Below are 21,264 nucleotides of genomic sequence, written 5' to 3'. Positions count from 1 at the left end.
GACCCTCTAATACTCCCTTAAATGCTACTGAATCACCACTTCTTCTAAAGACAGTAACACCTATATCCGTAAAAAGACAGTTGTAACCCATTTTGCATAATTGAGAAACAGAAAGCAAATTGTAATCTAGAGAATCTATAAGAAAAACATTGGAAATAGAATGGTCAGGTGATATAGCAATTTTACCAAGTCCTTTGACCAAACCTTGATTTCCATCTCCGAATGTGATAGCTCTTTGGGGATCATCATTTTTCTCGTAGGAGGAGAACATCCTTTTCTCCCCTGTCATGTGGTTTGTGCATCCGCTATCAATGATCCAACTTGAGCCCCCGAATGCATAAACCTACAAAACAATTGAGGCCTTGTTCTTAGGTACCCAAACGGTCTTGGGTCCTTTCACATTAGAAACAAGCACCTTGGGTACCCAAACACAAGTCTTGGAGCCCTTGTGTTTGCCCCCAACATATTTGGCAACTACTTTGCCTGATTTGTTAGTTAAAACATAAGAAGCATCAAAAGTCTTAAATGAAACATTAGGCTCATTTGATGCAACAGGACATTTCTTTCTAGGCATTTTAACATGGGTGGAATGCCTAGAACTAGATGTCTCATTCTTATACATAAAAGCATGATGAGAACCAGAACGAGACTTCCTAGAATGAATTCTCCTAATTTTATGCTCAGGATAACCAGCAGGATATAAAATGTAACCCTCGTTATCTTGTGCCATGGGAGCCTTGCCCTTAACAAAATTAGACAATCTCTTTGGGGCATTAAGCTTGACATTGTCTCCCTGTTGGAAGCCAATGCCATCCTTAATACCAGGGCGTCTCCCATTATAGAACATGCTCCTAGCAAATTTAAAATTTTCATTTTCTATCTCATGCTCATTGATTTTACTAGTTAGTTGTGCTATGTGATCATTTTGTTCTTTAATTAAAGCCAGGTGATCATGGATAGCATCAACATTAATATCTCTACATCTCATGCAAATAGAAACATGATCAACAGTGGATGTAGAGGGTTTGCAAGATTTTAAATCATCGATCTTAGCATGTAAAATAACATTCTCATCTCTAAGATTGGAAATAGAAACATTGCAAACATTTAAATCTTTAGCCTTTGAAATTAAACTAGCATTTTCAATTTTAAGGCTAGAAATTGTTTCATTCAATTTATCAATCTTAGTAATCAAACCAGCATTTTCATTTTTAAGATTGACAATTGAATCATGACAAACATTTGATTTTTCAACCTTAGCAAGTAAATTAGCATTCTCGTTTCTAAGGTTGGAAATAGTGTCATGGCAAGTGCTAAGCTCACTAGTTAATTTTTCACATTTCTCTATTTCCTGAGCATAAGCATTTTTCACTTTAACATGTTTTTTGTTTTCCTTAATAAGGAATTCCTCTTGGCTATCCAAGAGTTCATCCTTCTCATGAATGGCACCTATCAATTCATTTAATTTTTCTTTTTGCTGCATGTTTAAGTTGGCAAAAAGAGCAAGCAAATCATCTTCATCATCACTAGAGCTACCCTTATCACTAGATGTCGTATATTTAGTGGAGGCTCTAGATTTTACCTTCTTCTTTTTGCCGTCCTTTGCCATGAGGCACTTATGGCCGACGTTTGGGAAGAGGAGACCCTTATTGACGGCGATGTTGGCGGCATCCTCGTCGGAGGAGGAGTTGGTGGAGCTCTCGTCGAAGTCCCATTCCCGACACACGTGGGCATCGTCGCCCTTCTTCTTGTAGTACATCTTCTTTTCCTTCTTCTTCCCTCTCTTGTCGTCGCCCCTGTCACTAGAAATATGACATTTTGCTATAAAGTGACCGGGCTTACCACACTTGTAGCATATTTTCTTGGAGCGGGGTTTGTAATCCTTCCCCCTCCTTTGCTTGAGTATTTGGTGAAAGCTCTTGATGATGAGCGCCATTTCCTCGTTGTCGAGCTTGGAGGCATCGATGGGGAGCCTACTTGAGGTAGACTCTTCTTGAAAGCACCTAGAGGGGGGGGTGAATAGGTGATCCTGTAAAAACTTCAAAACTTAAGCCACAAAAACTTGTTAAGTGTTAGCACAGTTTATGCCAAGTGGCTAGAGAGGAGTCAAAACACAATAACCACAAGAATCCAATCACAGAGATGACACAGTGGTTATCCCGTGGTTCGGCCAAGTACAAAACTTGCCTACTCCACGTTGTGGCGTCCCAACGGACGAGAGTTGCACTCAACTCCTCTCAAGTGATCCAATGATCAACTTGAATACCACGGTGTTCTTGCTTTTCTTTTCTTAATCCCGTTTGCGAGGAATCTCCACAACTTGGAGCCTCTCGCCCTTACAAAAGATGTTCACAGAGAATCACAGAGCAAGGGAGGGATTAGCAACTCACACACGACACAAAGATCACAGCGAATACGCACACACAAGACCCAGACTTGAGCTCAAAAGACTAGCACACTAGAACGGAGCTCAAATCACTAGAATGTCGAACAAGTGCGCGAGATTGATGTGTGAGTGATCAAGAGTGCTCAAGGAATGCTTGGTGTCTTCCTCCATGCGCCTAGGGGTCCCTTTTATAGCCCCAAGGCAGCTAGGAGCCGTTGGGAACAAATCTGGAAGGCCATCTTTGCCTTCTGTCTCGTGGCGCACCGGACAGTCCGGTGCACACCGGACACTGTCCGGTGCCCGATTTGTTTCCTTAAATGGCGAAGCCGACCGTTGCCGACCGTTGCAGATCTGGCGCACCGGACAGTCCGGTGCACACCGGACAGTCCGGTGCTTCCTTCCGACCGTTGGCTCGGCCACGTGTCGCGCGCCGATCGCGCGGCCGACCGTTGGCCTGGCCGACCGTTGGCTCACCGGACAGTCCGGTGCACACCGGACAGTCCGGTGAATTTTAGCCGAAGTCGCCGGAGAAAAACCCGAGAGCGGCCTCTTCGGCCGAGGCAGCCTGGCGCACCGGACACTGTCCGGTGCACCACCGGACACTGTCCGGTGCACCACCGGACAGTCCGGTGCCCCAGACCGAAGCAGCCCCTTGGCTGTACACAGCCAAGTCTTCTCTTCTCTTCTTCTATCTGTTTCTAACACTTAGACAAATATATTAGTACACAAAACCAATGTACTAAGGCTTAGAAACATACCTTAACTTGTGATTTGCACTTTGTTCATCCTTGGGCATATTTTCACATTTAAGCACTTGTGTTTGCACTCAATCACCAAAATACTTAGAAATGGCCCAAAGGCACATTTCCCTTTCAATCTCCCCCTTTTTGGTGATTTATGCCAACACAACATAAAGTAGATAGCACAAGTGCAAAATCACTTCAAATAAAAACTCAAATTGGTTTTATTCAATTTTGACATATATGGATCATCCTTTGCCACCACTTGGTTTGTTTTTGCAAATCAAACTCAAATCTCTATCTCTAAGTCAAACACACATGTTGAAGTATAAAGAGAGTCATTCCAAAAGAGATTGATCAAAGATTTCAAAAACTCCCCCTATTTCCCATACTCAATACTTCTCCCCACAAGAAGCCAACTTTTGACAATAGAGACAATAAGAGACAATAAAAGCTTTTGACAAAACAAAAACTCTATCCTACTATTTTCAAAATCTCTCAAGTGGTAGCTGATCCATTTATCGCTTTGGCCTTTATTTTCTCCCCCTTTGGCATCAAGCACCAAAACGGGATCAATCTTGGCCTTTTAACCCCATTGCCTCACCAAAGTCTCCTATTAAGAGCAAATGGCAATAAGATTTCATGAGATGAACTTGGAATTAGTTACCCTCTCATCGGAGTGCAGTGGAAGTCTTTCATGGTCCAAGTCCACCTTTTCCCTTTCAATCCTCCTTCGAGACTAAATCAAGCAAACTCAAGCAAATGGTTAGTCTCAAAGGGTCAAGTTGTAACACATCTCCCCCTAAACATGTGCATCACTTTGCAACGGACTTGTGAGGTCCAGGGAGTGTTGGTACAACTTGAGCACCACAATAAGCAACAAAATGCAGAATGAACCTGATCAAATGCATAAACACATGTATGCTACAATTCAATCCAAGTTCCGCGAATCTAAGACATTTAGCTCACTACGCAGCCTGCAAAAGGTCTTTTCATCTAGAGGCTTGGTAAAGATATCGGCTAGCTGGTTCTCGGTGCTAACATGAAACACTTCGATATCTCCCTTTTGCTGGTGGTCTCTCAAAAAGTGATGCCGGATGTCTATGTGCTTTGTACGGCTGTGTTCAACAGGATTTTCCGCCATGCGGATAGCACTCTCATTGTCACATAGGAGTGGGACTTTGCTCAGATTGTAGCCAAAGTCCCTGAGGGTTTGCCTCATCCAAAGTAGTTGCGCGCAACACTGTCCTGCGGCAACATACTCGGCCTCAGCGGTGGATAGGGCAACGGAGGTTTGTTTCTTAGAGTTCCATGACACCAGGGACCTTCCTAAGAATTGGCACGTCCCCGATGTACTCTTCCTATCGACCTTACATCCAGCATAGTCGGAGTCTGAGTATCCAACTAAGTCAAAGGTAGACCCCTTTGGATACCAGAGCCCGAAGCAAGGCGTAGCAACTAAATATCTAAGAATTCGCTTCACCGCCACTAAGTGACATTCCTTAGGATCGGATTGAAATCTAGCACACATGCATACGCTAAGCATAATATCCGGTCTACTAGCACATAAGTAAAGCAAAGAACCTATCATTGACCGGTATGCTTTTTGATCAACGGACTTACCTCCTTTGTTGAGGTCGGTGTGTCCGTCGGTCCCCATCGGAGTCTTTGCGGGCTTGGCGTCCTTCATCCCAAACCGCTTTAGCAGATCTTGCGTGTACTTCGTTTGGGAGATGAAGGTGCCGTCCTTGAGTTGCTTCACTTGGAACCCAAGGAAGTAGTTCAACTCGCCCATCATCGACATCTCGAATTTCTGCGTCATCACCCTGCTAAACTCTTCACAAGACTTTTGGTTAGTAGAACCAAATATTATGTCATCGACATAAATTTGGCACACAAACAAATCACCATCACATGTCTTTGTAAAAAGAGTTGGATCGGCTTTCCCAACCTTGAAAGCATTAGCAATTAAAAAGTCTCTAAGGCATTCATACCATGCTCTTGGGGCTTGCTTAAGTCCATAGAGCGCCTTAGAGAGCTTACACACATGGTCGGGGTACCGTTCATCCTCGAAGCCAGGGGGTTGCTCCACGTACACCTCCTCCTTGATTGGCCCGTTGAGGAAAGCGCTCTTCACATCCATTTGAAACAACCTGAAAGAATGGTGAGCGGCATATGCTAGCAAGATTCGAATTGACTCTAGCCTAGCCACAGGAGCAAAGGTCTCCTCGAAATCCAAACCTGCGACTTGGGCATAACCTTTTGCCACAAGTCGAGCCTTGTTCCTCGTCACCACCCCGTGCTCGTCCTGTTTGTTGCGGAACACCCACTTGGTTCCCACAACATTTTGCTTCGGACGAGGCACCAGTGTCCAAACTTCATTGCGCTTGAAGTTGTTTAACTCCTCTTGCATGGCCAACACCCAGTCCGGATCTAGCAAGGCCTCTTCTACCCTGAAAGGCTCAATAGAAGAGACAAAGGAGTAATGCTCACAAAAATTAACTAATCGAGATCGAGTAGTTACTCCCTTGCTAATGTCACCCAGAATTTGGTCGATGGGATGATCCCTTTGAATCATCGCTCGAACTTGGGTTGGAGGTGCCGGTTGCGCTTCTTCCTCCATTACGTTATCATCTTGTGCTCCCCCTTGATCACACGCCTCCTTATGATGAACCTGTTCATCGTCTTGAGTCGGGGGATGCACCATAATTGAGGAAGAGGGTTGATCTTGCTCATCTTGTTCCTGTGGCCGCACTTCTCCAATCGCCATGGTTCGTATAGCGGCTGTCGGAACATCTTCTTCATCTACATCATCACAATCAACAACTTGCTCTCTTGAAGAGCCATTAGTCTCATCAAATACAACGTCGCTAGAGACTTCAACCAAACCCGATGATTTGTTGAAGACTCTATACGCCTTTGTATTTGAGTCATAACCTAATAAAAACCCTTCTACAGCTTTGGGAGCAAACTTAGAATTTCTACCCTTCTTCACTAGAATGTAGCATTTACTCCCAAATACACGAAAGTACGATACATTGGGTTTGTTACCGGTTAGTAGCTCATACGACGTCTTCTTGAGGAGGCGATGAAGGTAGACCCTGTTGATGGCGTGGCAAGCAGTGTTAACGGCTTCCGTCCAAAAGCACTCGGGGGTCTTGAACTCTCCTAGCATCGTCCTCGCCATGTCGATGAGCGTCCTGTTCTTCCTCTCTACCACACCATTTTGCTGTGGTGTGTAGGGAGCGGAGAACTCGTGCTTGATTCCTTCATCTTCAAGGAACTCCTCCACTTGAAGGTTCTTGAACTCGGACCCGTTGTCGCTCCTTATCTTCTTCACCTTGAGCTCAAACTCATTTTGAGCTCTCCTGAGAAAGCGCTTGAGGGTCCCTTGGGTTTCAGACTTATCCTGCAAAAAGAACACCCAAGTGAAGCGGGAAAAGTCATCAACAATAACTAAACCATACTTACTCCCTCCTATGCTCAGATAGGCGACAGGTCCGAAGAGGTCCATATGCAGCAGCTCCAGGGGTCTTGAAGTGGTCATCACGTTCTTGCTGTGATGTGCTCCTCCCACTTGTTTACCTGCTTGACAAGCTGCACAAGGTCTATCTTTTTCGAAATGCACGTTAGTCAACCCTATCACGTGTTCTCCCTTTAGAAGCTTGTGAAGGTTCTTCATCCCCACATGTGCTAAGCGGCGATGCCACAGCCAGCCCATGCTAGTCTTAGCTATTAAGCATGCATCTAGACCGGCCTCTTCTTTTGCAAAATCAACTAAATAAAGTTTGCCGTCTAATACACCCTTAAAAGCTAGTGAACCATCACTTCTTCTAAAGACAGACACATCTACATTTGTAAATAGACAGTTATACCCCATATGACATAATTGACTAACAGATAGCAAATTATATCCAAGACTCTCTACTAAAAATACATTAGATATGGAGTGCTCATTAGAAATTGCAATTTTACCTAAACCTTTTACCTTGCCTTGATTCCCATCACCGAATACAATTGAATCTTGGGAATCTTTATTCTTGACGTAGGAGGTGAACATCTTCTTCTCCCCCGTCATATGGTTTGTGCATCCGCTGTCGATAATCCAGCTTGAACCCCCGGATGCATAAACCTGCAAGGCAAATTAGGCTTGGGACTTAGGTACCCAACTCATGTTGGGTTCTACAAGGTTAGTGCAAATTTCCTTAGGGACCCAAATGCAAGTTTTGTCTCCCTTGCATTTTGCCCCTAACTTCCTAGCAACAATTTTCTTATCCTTTCTACAAATAGCAAAGGAAGCATTCAAAGCACAATAAATTGTAGAAGGTTCATTCACTACTTTCCTAGGAGCATGAATAACTTTCCTTCTAGGCACATGATGAATAGCATTTCTTTTAGGAACAACATTTCTCCTAGTAACATTTCTATCATACACATAAGAGGAACTAGGAGCAAACATGGCATGAGAATCATAAACATATGAATCAAAAGCATCATGACTTACATTTCTAGTTTGTCTTCTATCATGATACAAAAATGCATGGTTCCTTTTAGCACTAGTAGCCATAGGGGCCTTCCCTTTTTCCTTGGCGGGAATGGGAGCCTTATGGCTTGTTAAGTTCTTGGCTTCCCTCTTGAAGCCAAGTCCATCCTTAATTGAGGGGTGTCTACCAACCGTGTAGGCATCCCTAGCAAACTTTAGTTTTTCAAAATCACTTTTGCTAGTCTTAAGTTGAGCATTAAGACTAGCCACTTCATCACTCAATTTTGAAATGGAAACTAAGTGTTCACTACAGGCATTAATATCAACATCCTTACATCTAGTGCAAATTTCAACATGTTCAACACAAGAGTTGGATTTATTTGCTTCTACTAGTTTAGCATTTAAATCATCGTTTATGCTCTTTAAGTTAGAAATAGAATCATGGCATGTTGATACTTCACAAGCAAGCATTTCATTTCTCTTAATTTCTAATGCAAGAGATTTTTGAGCCTCTACAAACTTATCATGTTCTTCATACAACAAATCCTCTTGCTTTTCTAAAAGTATATTCTTTTCATTCAAGGCATCAATTAATTCATTAATTTTGTCTATCTTAGATCTATCTAAGCCCTTGAACAAACATGAATAATCTACTTCATCCTCATCACTAGATTCGTCCTCACTTGAAGAAGCATAGGTAGAGTTGCGAGTACATACCTTCTTATCCCTTGCCATAAGGCATGTGTGGCGCTCGTTGGGGAAGAGGGTTGATTTGTTGAAGGCGGTGGCGGCGAGTCCTTCATTGTCGGAGTCGGAAGAGGAGCAATCCGAGTCCCACTCCTTGCCTAGATGCGCCTCGCCCTTTGCCTTCTTGTAGTGCTTCTTCTTCTCCCTTTTGTTCCCCTTTTCCTGGTCACTTTCATTATCAGGACAGTTAGCAATAAAATGACCAAGCTTACCGCATTTGAAGCATGATCGCTTCCCCTTGGTCTTAGTCTTGCTTGGCTGTCCATTGCGACCCTTTAGCACCGTCTTGAAGCGCTTAATGATGAGAGCCATTTCTTCATCATTAAGCCCGGCCGCCTCAATTTGCGCCACCTTGCTTGGTAGTGCCTCCTTGCTCCTTGATGCCTTGAGAGCAAAAGGTTGCGGCTCGTTGATCGGTCCATTCAAGGCGTCATCGACGTACCTTGCCTCCTTGATCATCATCCGCCCGCTTACAAATTTTCCAAGAATTTCTTCGGGCGACATTTTGGTGTACCTGGGATTCTCACGAATATTATTCACCAAATGAGGATCAAGAACAGTAAAGGACCTTAGCATTAGGCGGACGACGTCGTGGTCCGTCCATCGCGTGCTTCCATAGCTCCTTATCTTGTTGACAAGGGTCTTGAGCCGGTTGTATGTTTGAGTTGGCTCCTCGCCCCTTATCATCGCGAACCGTCCCAGCTCGCCCTCCACCAACTCCATTTTGGTGAGCAAGGTAGCGTCATTTCCCTCATGAGAGATCTTGAGGGTGTCCCATATCTGCTTGGCATTGTCCAAGCCGCTCACCTTATTGTACTCTTCCCTGCACAAAGATGCTAAGAGAACAGTAGTAGCTTGTGCATTTTTATGAATTTGTTCATTGATAAACATAGGGCTATCCGAGCTATCAAATTTCATTCCATTCTCTACAATCTCCCATATGCTTGGATGGAGAGAGAATAAATGACTACGCATTTTGTGACTCCAAAATCCGTAGTCTTCCCCATCAAAATGTGGAGGTTTACCAAGAGGAATGGAAAGTAAATGCGAATTCGAACTATGTGGAATACGAGAATAATCAAATGAGAAGTTCGAATTAACCGTCTTCCTGTAGTCGTTGTCGTCGTCCTTTTGGGAAGAAGAGGACTCATCGCTGTCGTAGTTGACGATCTCCTTGATGCGTCTTGTCTTCTTCTTCTTCCCATCTTTTCGCTTGTGTCCCGAGCCCGAGTTGTTGGACTTGTCATCCCTTGGCTCGTTGACGAAGGACTCCTTCTCCTTGTCGTTGATCACAATTCCTTTCCCCTTAGGATCCATCTCTTCGGGCGGTAAGTCCCTTTGTGAAGAGAACGGCTCTGATACCAATTGAAAGCACCTAGAGGGGGGGGTGAATAGGTGATCCTGTAAAAACTTCAAAACTTAAGCCACAAAAACTTGTTAAGTGTTAGCACAGTTTATGCCAAGTGGCTAGAGAGGAGTCAAAACACAATAACCACAAGAATCCAATCACAGAGATGACACAGTGGTTATCCCGTGGTTCGGCCAAGTACAAAACTTGCCTACTCCACGTTGTGGCGTCCCAACGGACGAGAGTTGCACTCAACTCCTCTCAAGTGATCCAATGATCAACTTGAATACCACGGTGTTCTTGCTTTTCTTTTCTTAATCCCGTTTGCGAGGAATCTCCACAACTTGGAGCCTCTCGCCCTTACAAAAGATGTTCACAGAGAATCACAGAGCAAGGGAGGGATTAGCAACTCACACACGACACAAAGATCACAGCAAATACGCACACACAAGACCCAGACTTGAGCTCAAAAGACTAGCACACTAGAACGGAGCTCAAATCACTAGAATGTCGAACAAGTGCGCGAGATTGATGTGTGAGTGATCAAGAGTGCTCAAGGAATGCTTGGTGTCTTCCTCCATGCGCCTAGGGGTCCCTTTTATAGCCCCAAGGCAGCTAGGAGCCGTTGGGAACAAATCTGGAAGGCCATCTTTGCCTTCTGTCTCGTGGCGCACCGGACAGTCCGGTGCACACCGGACACTGTCCGGTGCCCGATTTGTTTCCTTAAATGGCGAAGCCGACCGTTGCCGACCGTTGCAGATCTGGCGCACCGGACAGTCCGGTGCACACCGGACAGTCCGGTGCTTCCTTCCGACCGTTGGCTCGGCCACGTGTCGCGCGCCGATCGCGCGGCCGACCGTTGGCCCGGCCGACCGTTGGCTCACCGGACAGTCCGGTGAATTTTAGCCGAAGTCGCCGGAGAAAAACCCGAGAGCGGCCTCTTCGGCCGAGGCAGCCTGGCGCACCGGACACTGTCCGGTGCACCACCGGACAGTCCGGTGCCCCAGACCGAAGCAGCCCCTTGGCTGTACACAGCCAAGTCTTCTCTTCTCTTCTTCTATCTGTTTCTAACACTTAGACAAATATATTAGTACACAAAACCAATGTACTAAGGCTTAGAAACATACCTTAACTTGTGATTTGCACTTTGTTCATCCTTGGGCATATTTTCACATTTAAGCACTTGTGTTTGCACTCAATCACCAAAATACTTAGAAATGGCCCAAAGGCACATTTCCCTTTCACTTCTTTCTTCTCCTCCGTCGCTTTGAATGCAACGGGTTGCACCTCGGGTGTGGAGGTGGCGCCTTGCTCAACGATTTGTTTGGAGCCTTTGATAATTAATTCAAAGCTCACAAACTTTCCTATCACTTCCTCGGGAGACATTAACTTGTATCTAGGATCACCACGTGTTAATTGAACTTGAGTAGGATTACGAAATACGAGTGATCTAAGAATAACCTTGATCATTTCATGGTCATCCCATTTTGTGCTCCCGAGGTTGCGCACTTGGTTGACCAAGGTCTTGAGTCGGTTGTACATGGCTTGTGGCTCCTCTCCTTGGTTGAGGATGAATCGACCGAGCTCCCCCTCGATTGTCTCCCGTTTGGTGATCTTGGTCACCTTGTCTCCTTCGTGCGCCGTCTTGAGGACGTCCAAAATTTCTTTGGCCGTCTTTAACCCTTGCACCTTATTATACTCCTCTCGACACAAGGAGGCGAGGAGTATAGTTGTGGCTTGGGAGTTAAAGTGCCGAATTTGGTCGGCCTCGTTCGAATCGTAGGCCTTGTCCACTACCTTCGGTACCTGCGCTCCATACTCAACAATATCTCATATGCTTTTGTGGAGTGAGGTTAGGTGATGCCTCATTTTATCACTCCACATACAATAATCCTCACCATCAAAAAATGGTGGTTTGCCTAGGGGAAGGGAAAGTAATGGAGTGCGTTTGAAAATGCGAGGATAGCGGAGGGGCATCTTACTATACTTCTTGCGCTCGTGGCGCTTAGAAGTGACGGACGTCGATTCGGAGCCGGAGGTGGAGGGTGACGAAGAGTCGGTCTCATAGTAGACCACTTTCTTCATCTTCTTTTTCTTGTCACCTCTCCGTTGTGACTTGATGGAGGAAGAGGATTCCTCCTTGTGTTTGTGGCCGGACTCCCTCGAGTGAGTTCTTCCCGAGCTTGCAGACTTGTCGCCGCCGGTCACGATCTCCCTCTTGGCGTGATCTCCCGACATCACTTCGAGTGGTTAGACTCTAATGAAGCACTGGGCTCTGATACCAATTGAAAGTCGCCTAGAGGGGGGTGGATAGGCGGAAACTGAAATTTACAAACTTTAAGCACACTACAAGTCGGGTTAACGTTAGAATAAAACCAAGTCCGAAAGAGAGGGCGAAAACAAATCAACCAAGAAATAAAGCGAGTGACACGATGATTTGTTTTACCGAGGTTCGGTTCTTGCAAACCTACTCCCCGTTGAGGTGGTCACAAAGACCGAGTCACTTTCAACCCTTTCCCTCTCTCAAACGGTCACCTAGACCGAGTGAGCTTTCTCCTTAATCAAATGGGTCACTTAGACCCCGCAAGGACCACTACAAACTTAGTGTCTCTTGCTTTGATTACAAGTCACTTGAGAATAAGAATGGGAGAAGAAGAAAGCACGATTGCAAAAAGCCAAGCAACAAGAGCGACAAATATCACACGGATCACTCTTTCTCTCTCAAGTCGCTAATCACTAATGATCACTTGTCTCAGTTGTGGAACTTGGAGAGATTGGAAGCTTTGATTGTGTCTTTGAATGGATTGCTAGCTCTTGTATTGAATGTTGAGGATTGGAATGCTTGGGTAAAGTGATTGCAGGTGGTTGGGGTTGTATTTATAGCCCTCAACCACTTCCTAGTCGTTGCTCCCTTTCTGCTGACCGCGGACGGTCCGCGCCCCTGGTCCGGACGGTCCGCCCCTGCACATCAACGACTACAATCGCAACGGTCAGCAGTAACGGCTATATCAACGGCTACTATGCATTAAATGTGTCATCAGATGTCAGATAAAGGAAGTCATGGACGGTCCGGTCGTGCACCCCGGACGGTCCACGAGGACGCTATAATTCATTTTACCAAACCCATCACCTTCGGGTTTTTCGGTTCTGCGCCGACCGGACGGTCCGCTCTTGGTCTCGGACGGTGCTTGCTTTTCCATCGGACAGTCCGTAGTGTAGACTTGTGTTTTTGCAATGGTTCTGTCCGAGGCTCACCCTAGTGTCGCGGACGGTCCACCGCAAGGGCCCGGACGGTCCGTGCTTAGGTGATTTTCCAAAAAGCTTCTCCTGTCCGGAATAATCTACGGTATTCTGGATAGTCGACTTTAGAATAGTTGTAGATGAACTTATGCACTTGTGGAATGATCAACTAGACAAACTGGTTAGTCCACAAGGTTTGTGATGGTCGTCAAACACCAAAATCAATTATAGGAAATGTTGAGACTATTTCCCTTTCAATGTCTCCCTTTTTGGTGATTGATGCCAACACAAATCAAAGCAAATATAAAGTGTAGAAATGTAGCTAGTTTGTATTTTGACAGATGTGCATAAGTTATTTTGAAATGAAACCATTTCTAAGTATGTAAGTTTGATTTGATATTTAACATTTTGGACCACGCTTGCACCACTTGTTTTGTTTTTGCAAATTCTTTTGGAAAATCTTTTCAAAGTCCTTTTGCAAATAGTCAAAGGTATATGAATAAGATTGCAAGAAGCATTTTTAAGATTTGAAATTTTCTCCCCCTGTTTCAAATGTTTTTCCTTTGACTTAAACAAAACTCCCCCTGGCTGAAATTCTCCTCTTAGTGTTCAAGAGGGTTTTTATCAATTGAAAGAAGATCAAATATTTTAGATACCAATTTGAAATACGTCTACTAAATATTTTCATCATAAGATACCAATTGAAAACTTCTTTTAAAAAACTTTGAAATTGGTGGTGGTGCGGTCGGTTTTATCAACAAAAAATACTCACTAGTGTAAATCCTAACTACTGGGTAAGTGTTCGAGAAGGTATGCTTGCTCTTTTCTAGATCGATGTGCCTCCTATTGAGGGAGATGGTACTTGACATCATAGAATAAAATCAGAAGGCGCCTCATCATCCACATGTTCTTGTTTGCATGACACATTAAGCTCAAGTTTATGGGTAGAATGTTGTCATAGTTATAAGCATACCACTAAACCTGCATAAAAGAAGCATCAACAATGTTAGTGGTATACACTAATTGAAGTTGTACATGGTGAGTGCTAGCGGCCCCAAAATCTCAAACTTAAAGCTTGTTCTTACATGTTGAGGTTGAAGGATGTCAAACTCATTGGTGTAGCTAATGTATTCCTAATGAGAGATGTGGTACGTACCCGAGGCACGCTCATATTGTGTGCCATGGTAGGGGGTACCGTGGGGTTTCCTTCTAGGAACCAAGCATTAGGTGGGGCCAATGTGTGTGTCCTACAAACTAGTAGTCAATGTCACATCCAAATCTACAAAGATGCAACTGTTAGTGAATTTACATTACATCTAGATGTCAAAGGATATAGTAATACATATTGCCTCCTCATGTGAAAGATGTAATATCTAAAAAAATAGTTGTGCATCCCAGCTGAGTGGACTAGGCACCTCTAGGCCATCGACAAGCCTCACGGAGCTGACAATAAATGAAGGAAAACATTGTGGATCCCCATCTTGCCTTAGGTTCTTGACATCATCCCAACTCCACAAGCATATGGTGTACATCCACGAGGTTGTATCCTCGTGCCATTCAAGAAGAGGGTCGTACTAAACATATGAAGCGCTCAAGCACTATATAGTAGTTGACGACTACTTGGTATGCGTCCAGTGGGCACTCTTCAAACTACTCATTAAGCCACCTCAAGATGCCACCACTCGTGTACCACTTCTTGGCCACCTCAACATCTAGAAAAGGATGTCCTAAGAAATGATCCACACATCCCTCCCACCTTACTAACTCCATATTATCTCTCACTATGTTGCGTCGAATTGAAACCCTAAGATTCATGGCTACATCCTCAAGAGTGATTGTCATCTCACTGTACGATAGGTGGAAGGAGTGTGTCATAGGACACCACATATCAATCATCATTTATCAAAACTACTGGGTTGAACGGTGGCACCCCCAACGACAAACACAGACAACTGGCTTCACACGCAGACACGCTTTAGGAGGGGCGTGTACTGCTCATTGCATTAGATTACTATAGGAAAGTCATGGTTCATTCACCTTAGTACATGCACACCTATATCAACAAAATAATATGCAAAGTGAACAAAGAACATGTATTGCAAATTAATTGTTGCTAAATTTAAATGGGCATTGTGAATTTGCAATAGTTACATAGAACCTACCTCTCCTTGCTTGGTCCTCTCTACCTGGTGCTTCACATCATACCTCTCCTCCAACAACGCGTACTGCTCCATCCTACAAAATCAACCATAAGACAAATTACTAACATGTTAAAACAATTGTATTGTTTAGAGAATTTAAAATAATCACATCATTCTAAGCTACATCCTAAACACGAGACATTGATGCCACCAACCATTTATGAGAACAAGAAAGCATCACTATGAGCTACAAATTTGAGCAATTATGAAAGTTGCCTAGAGAGGGTGAATAGGCGAAACCTGAATTTTAACTCAGAACAATCCAAAACTTGATCCGATATAAGTAATCTTAAGTGTTAGAACAAGATGGTTAGACTGGGAATTAGTGAGTTCAATACTTGCTATCGTTGCAAAGAAGATTGCATAATTTAGACTTAGAAATAATATGAAAACAATAAGAGCTCAGAGAGGAGTGGGGAAGTGAAATGACAAACACAAATCAATAAACACACGATGATTTGTTACCAGAGTTCAGTTTTAGAAAGAACCTATGCCTCTGTTGAGGAGTCCACTAACGACCAAGTCTCTCTCAACCCTTTCCACACTCAAGTGATCGCAGAGATCAAACCTGAGTTCTATTTCTCTTTTCTTATTGAGTTCAAGGCTCTCCACGCACTTGAAGGCTCTTAGTCACTTTACACAATCTCAATGGGAATCTAGCTCCAAAGCTTAGGATCACAATTCACAACACAACTCCACACTTTAGCTCACACAAGTGCTCTATCTCTTTTTGTGGCACTTGGGACCCTTTGATCACTTGGATGTGTTGTTCTTGTGTATGCACTTGTTTGCCTAACATTAGGATGTCTAACACACTGGTTGGGGACATATATAGGACCCCAAACCCCTATATAGCCATTGGAACTCCACTCCCAAATATACACATAAAATGTGTGCACCAGACCTCAAATAGTACCATTCCTGTTTTGTTAGTAGCCGTTGTGGAAACTGGAAAGTTGTTAGGCTGTTAGTACTCAACAGACCGTCCGGTGACCCGCCGAACCTCGCCACATCACAACGCCACATCATCGGACCGTTGGTTTGAACCATCCGACCATTGGGGCGATCGGTTGGTCTAGTGCACCATTAAATTGCTGTCAACAAATAGAACTTTGGTCTGGTGTACCACTAGACTCGGTCCATCGTGCCAAAGCCTCTATGCCCAAAACAAGCTCTCTGGTACTTTAGTTTAGTGCTCTCGGAATAGCTAGGCTTAGTCCTTTTTTGGACATTCTTCACTTGTTTGCATTTGGCTATATTGTTGAGCACTTTTACGACTTAGACAAAATTATTAGTTCATCCAACTACTCTAAGTCAAAGGTATTCATCATTTTGATCTTCTCAACTCTTTTGCTCAATTTATTTAAACTTAGCTCCTGGAACACCATTTTGCATATCTGCTCATTGTAATCATCCTAAGGTGTTCCAAAATGTTCCTAGAGCCATTTAGAACTTATCCAAACACTCAACCCAAGATTTAATTCTTTTCGAATTATGCCTTTTTTCATGAGTTTTGAGCTGTTTCACACATTGAATATTCTATATTTATTCTTATGAACATGCAACCAATCACTTAGCGAACCGATTAGTTTATTAGGTTAGCATGGTATGGCACATATTAGGTTAGGTGTGGTGGGCTGCGGTTGGGAACCAAACTAGACGTCCCCATGGTAGCAAAAAGAAGGCTATACATCTCCAAACCTAGGGCTCCTTTGGAATACATGATTGGTAAAATATAAGGATATGAAAAATGTAGGATTAGAGTTGCATGACACTTGCAATTTCATAGAAAATTTTTCAAGAGGCTAGGCCTCATTTGGAATGCGGGAATTTCAGAGAAATCAATATAGAAATTTCACAAGAATCAGTTCATTTTCACAAGAAAAACACAATGAATTAAAAAAATTCCCGCAAACTCAATGGGGCCTAGATCTCATGTTAGAAATCCTTCAAAATCTCACTACAATTATCCATTCCATAGAAATTTTATAGGATTTATAGAAACTCAATCCTTTGTTCCAAAGGGTCACATAGGAAAATTTTCTATATAATTTAAATTCTTCAAAAATTTCTTCATCTTTTCTTTGTTCCAAAGAAGCCTTAACATTTTTGGATGGTGCACATCCATTTTTTCATGTCCCCCTCCCCCCATGCACAATAGGCAAAGCGATATCTAGCTCCGTCCGATCAGAACCACACGGTGCAGGAAGGTCCCTTGGAGAAGAGGAAAGAAAAAGGTCCCTTGGAGAAGAGGAAAGAAAAATACCGACAAAACGAGAAGTCGAAGTACCCCAGAGGCCCAGACAAAGGCATCTCCAATCTCCTCGCCCCCCACGGACCTGAACCGAGAACCGTTACCGCCGCCGGAGAAGCGCCGCTCGCTCAGGAGGACAGCCATGGCGCCGGAGCCGGAGGATGATATTATGAACGAGAAGAATCCCCGCCCGCTCGACGAGGATGACATCGCGCTCCTCAAAACCTATGTGCGTGACACGATCCCCGTTTGGATCTCTCTTATGATCTCGTGGATCTAGGGTTGTTTGGTGCTTTGGTCTCGGGGGCGGGCCTTTGGAGCTGTGTTCGTTGTGGTTCGGGCTCTAGTTCGGTCTAGGGTTTTCATCTCTGTCGTTTGTGACGTTATCGTGCTTTTACCAGATTTAGGTCGCCACGTGTGTGATTTGAGGGGGAGAATCTTCTGATGTTAGCTAATTTTGGTTTGCTGATGCTGTTGCAGGGACTGGGGCCGTATTCGACTAGCATTAAGAAGGTCGAGAAGGAGATCAAGGAAATGGCCAAGAAAATCAACGACCTCTGTGGTGAGGATTTTTTAATGTTTTTTTGGTTAATTGATGGAGATGGAGAGTTGGAGACCAGTTTGTTAATGTGTTGTACATTGCACTGTTTGTAGAGTGTAATTTGAATATGGGTATGGGTAAGCTGCTGGAGATAATTTTTGTATAAGTTCGATCACTTCCTGGCATTTTATTCATCCTCTTTGAGCTGGCCTTTTACTCGCAGCTAATAGGGAAATTCATTTAAGTGAGGATCTCACATATCCAACCAAATGGTTATGATGTAGTGATGTGTTATTTTAGTGTGACTTCGAAACATTCTAGTCTACTCGCTCTTCTCAACAAGGGTACAAATTGATGTGAATTGTATCTTTAGTTGATGCCTCTGGTTTTGGTACGTAACTGCAGCTATATTTACATGCACTGTAGAGATTTGTTGTGTTATTAACTTAATGACAGTGTAGTCAGATGAATCAGCTGTGGGATCACATCTCATGCCTGGAGTTCTCTATCAAATGTTCTTCCATTCATCAGCTGCTTTAAAGGTTAAGAAGGTCCTTTTGAATTAGCATACCTGAGATGTGCCCTCATACTTAACGCAGGGATAAAGGAGTCTGATACAGGGCTGGCTCCACCTAGCCAGTGGGATTTGGTTTCAGATAAGCAGATGATGCAAGAAGAACAACCGTTACAAGTATATTAACTGAACCTGATATTGTGTCACTTAGTTGTTTTTACAGCTTTGAGCATGATAGTTAGGCACAAAATCTTTTTGGTTTCAGTTTTACATGTGCCAGCGCACTATAACTTCTCTCTCTTTCTGCAGGTAGCAAGATGTACAAAGATTATAAGCCCTAATACGGATGATGCCAAATATGTTATAAATGTAAAACAAATTGCAAAGGTATGACATGCCTTTGCCATTTTATTTCCATCGCATGTCACCTAGAAACTACACTTTTCTTATGCCTCTTTTTGAATCCTGCAGTTTGTGGTTGGATTGGGAGATAAGGTCTCTCCAACTGATATCGAGGAAGGGATGAGGGTTGGGTATGGCATCCTATGTTTCAACCTATAAGCTTATCATAAGTCAAATTGTCTTTCATCTTTTAGCATATCATACTTAGTCGTTCATTTCTACTACAGCACTATGATGCATTTATGTCATTATGTGCTTGTGCTAAATGTATACAAAACTGGCCTGGAAAGATGTCATAAACTTTTCATGGTTGACATAGATGGGAAAACATTGCTTTATTGAATCAGCTGTACATTTAGCTCCACATGACTTGGCAGACATTTAGGTGTTCTGAAAAGCATCATTTTAATCTAGTGTACCCTCTTTGTATTTTAGTATCCTTTGAATAGACCTATTGAATAGGGAATAATTGTTAGCTGCATATATATTGGATGCTAGAGTATAATGCTTTCTGCCCTACATATTGTTTGGAGATGAAAGGTTGGTTAATCTAAAGATGACACTTCATTCCAAATTATAAAGATGTTTTGGCTTTTCTAGAATCTAGATAGATCACTTTCACTATGTATCTAGACATACTGTATATCTTAGTGCATAACAAAAGCTATGAATCTAAAAAAGCTGAAGTGTCTTGTAATTTGGAATGGGCGGAGTACTGCGCATTCATTTTCTTGATGAAACATCACTGGTCTTTTGGTTATTTCTCCATGTGTTGTGCTATTATTCCCGAATGAGTTGAACTGTTTCTCACCTAGTGAAAAAACTATTATCTCACTGGATTCTTGTTGCAGTGTTGATCGCAACAAGTACCAGATTCAAATCCCTCTCCCACCAAAAATTGACCCAAGTGTTACCATGATGACTGTGGAGGAAAAGCCAGATGTGACGTACAATGATGTCGGTGGCTGCAAGGAGCAGATTGAGAAGATGCGTGAAGTATGTGGTCCTTCTTCCTTGTGAGCTGGGAAATACTGCATCACAGTTAGTGATGGATCTATTTTGTTTACTATTTGCTGTACTATTTTTGCAGGTTGTTGAACTTCCTATGCTTCACCCAGAAAAGTTTGTCAAGCTTGGTATTGACCCTCCGAAAGGTGTCCTTTGCTATGGCCCACCTGGTACTGGCAAGACACTTCTTGCAAGAGCTGTAGCAAACCGGACTGATGCTTGTTTCATCCGTGTAATTGGAAGTGAGCTAGTTCAGAAGTATGTTGGAGAAGGTGCTCGGATGGTCAGGGAACTGTTCCAGGTATATCTAGGGCTGTGAATCCGTAAAAGGTTCATCCAGTTTTTTTCCTGCACACATGTTAATATTTCTGAAACAAAATATTCTATTGTAGATGGCCCGCTCAAAGAAGGCATGCATTGTATTCTTTGATGAAGTTGATGCAATTGGTGGTGCTCGTTTTGATGATGGGGTTGGTGGTGACAATGAGGTGCAGCGTACAATGTTGGAAATAGTAAACCAACTTGATGGGTTTGATGCAAGAGGGAACATCAAAGTTCTCATGGCCACTAATAGGTATTTTTTCATTCTACTCGTGATTCCAGATCCTTTTATGTGCTTAACTCGTACTCAAACACAGGATTTTGAATATGTGAACTTCTGCATGAAACCTTTATAGGCTCCATGCCTTGAGTTGATATGGCAATTTATTGGCCGTATCCTAGGCCCTGGAAGCTGACCACCTTTTCCCCCCTCCAGGCCTGATACCTTGGATCCTGCACTTCTGCGCCCTGGTCGCTTGGACAGAAAGGTGGAATTCGGGCTACCTGACTTGGAGGGCCGTACCCAAATTTTCAAGATCCATACACGTACCATGAACTGTGAGCGAGATATTCGTTTCGAGCTTCTGGCACGGCTCTGCCCCAACTCTACTGGTGTGGTTTCATCTGAGTGGTTTCTGCTTTATTCGATGACAGACGATCAGGTTCTCACATTGCCTTGCTTGTTGCTCCAGGAGCTGATATAAGGAGCGTTTGCACAGAAGCCGGGATGTACGCCATTCGCGCCCGCAGGAAAACGGTGACAGAAAAGGATTTTCTCGATGCTGTCAACAAGGTCATCAAGGGCTACCAGAAGTTCAGTGCAACACCCAAGTATATGGTGTACAACTAGTCGGCGTGTCTTCATGGGATCTGTTGTTTCTAGAAACTCTGGATCTTTTTCATGGTTGTATCATCATGAGATTCTCTATGCAAAGGTTGTTGTTTGTTTAGCAAATTGGATGCCGAGTGATTTGTGACCTGTACCGCATGTTTTTAAGATAACAAGGTTCTTCGCTCGGTGGTTCACTGCTGCTTGTGTCTATGACTGATGATGTGCACAGGGCGCAAAGTTCATTCGG

General features: G+C 43.6%; 1 protein-coding gene across 1 annotated transcript; it reads left to right on the top strand.

Moving 5' to 3' along the window:
• Positions 1 to 17,451: 17,451 nt before the first annotated feature.
• LOC100274064 (uncharacterized) lies at positions 17,452 to 21,198 on the top strand. The gene is made up of 10 exons (NM_001148443.1): positions 17,452 to 17,628; positions 17,880 to 17,961; positions 18,540 to 18,631; positions 18,764 to 18,841; positions 18,926 to 18,987; positions 19,708 to 19,852; positions 19,947 to 20,165; positions 20,257 to 20,438; positions 20,622 to 20,797; positions 20,878 to 21,198. Exons 1-10 carry the CDS (start codon positions 17,542 to 17,544, stop codon positions 21,033 to 21,035), a joined length of 1,281 nt encoding a protein of 426 aa, NP_001141915.1. The 5' UTR covers positions 17,452 to 17,541; the 3' UTR covers positions 21,036 to 21,198.
• The last annotated feature ends 66 nt before the right edge of the window (positions 21,199 to 21,264 follow it).

The sequence above is a fragment of the Zea mays genome, chromosome 5 (genome assembly GCF_902167145.1).
Source record: "Zea mays cultivar B73 chromosome 5, Zm-B73-REFERENCE-NAM-5.0, whole genome shotgun sequence".
Classification (NCBI taxonomy): domain Eukaryota; kingdom Viridiplantae; phylum Streptophyta; class Magnoliopsida; order Poales; family Poaceae; genus Zea; species Zea mays.
This window is presented reverse-complemented; position numbering and strand designations above follow the sequence as displayed.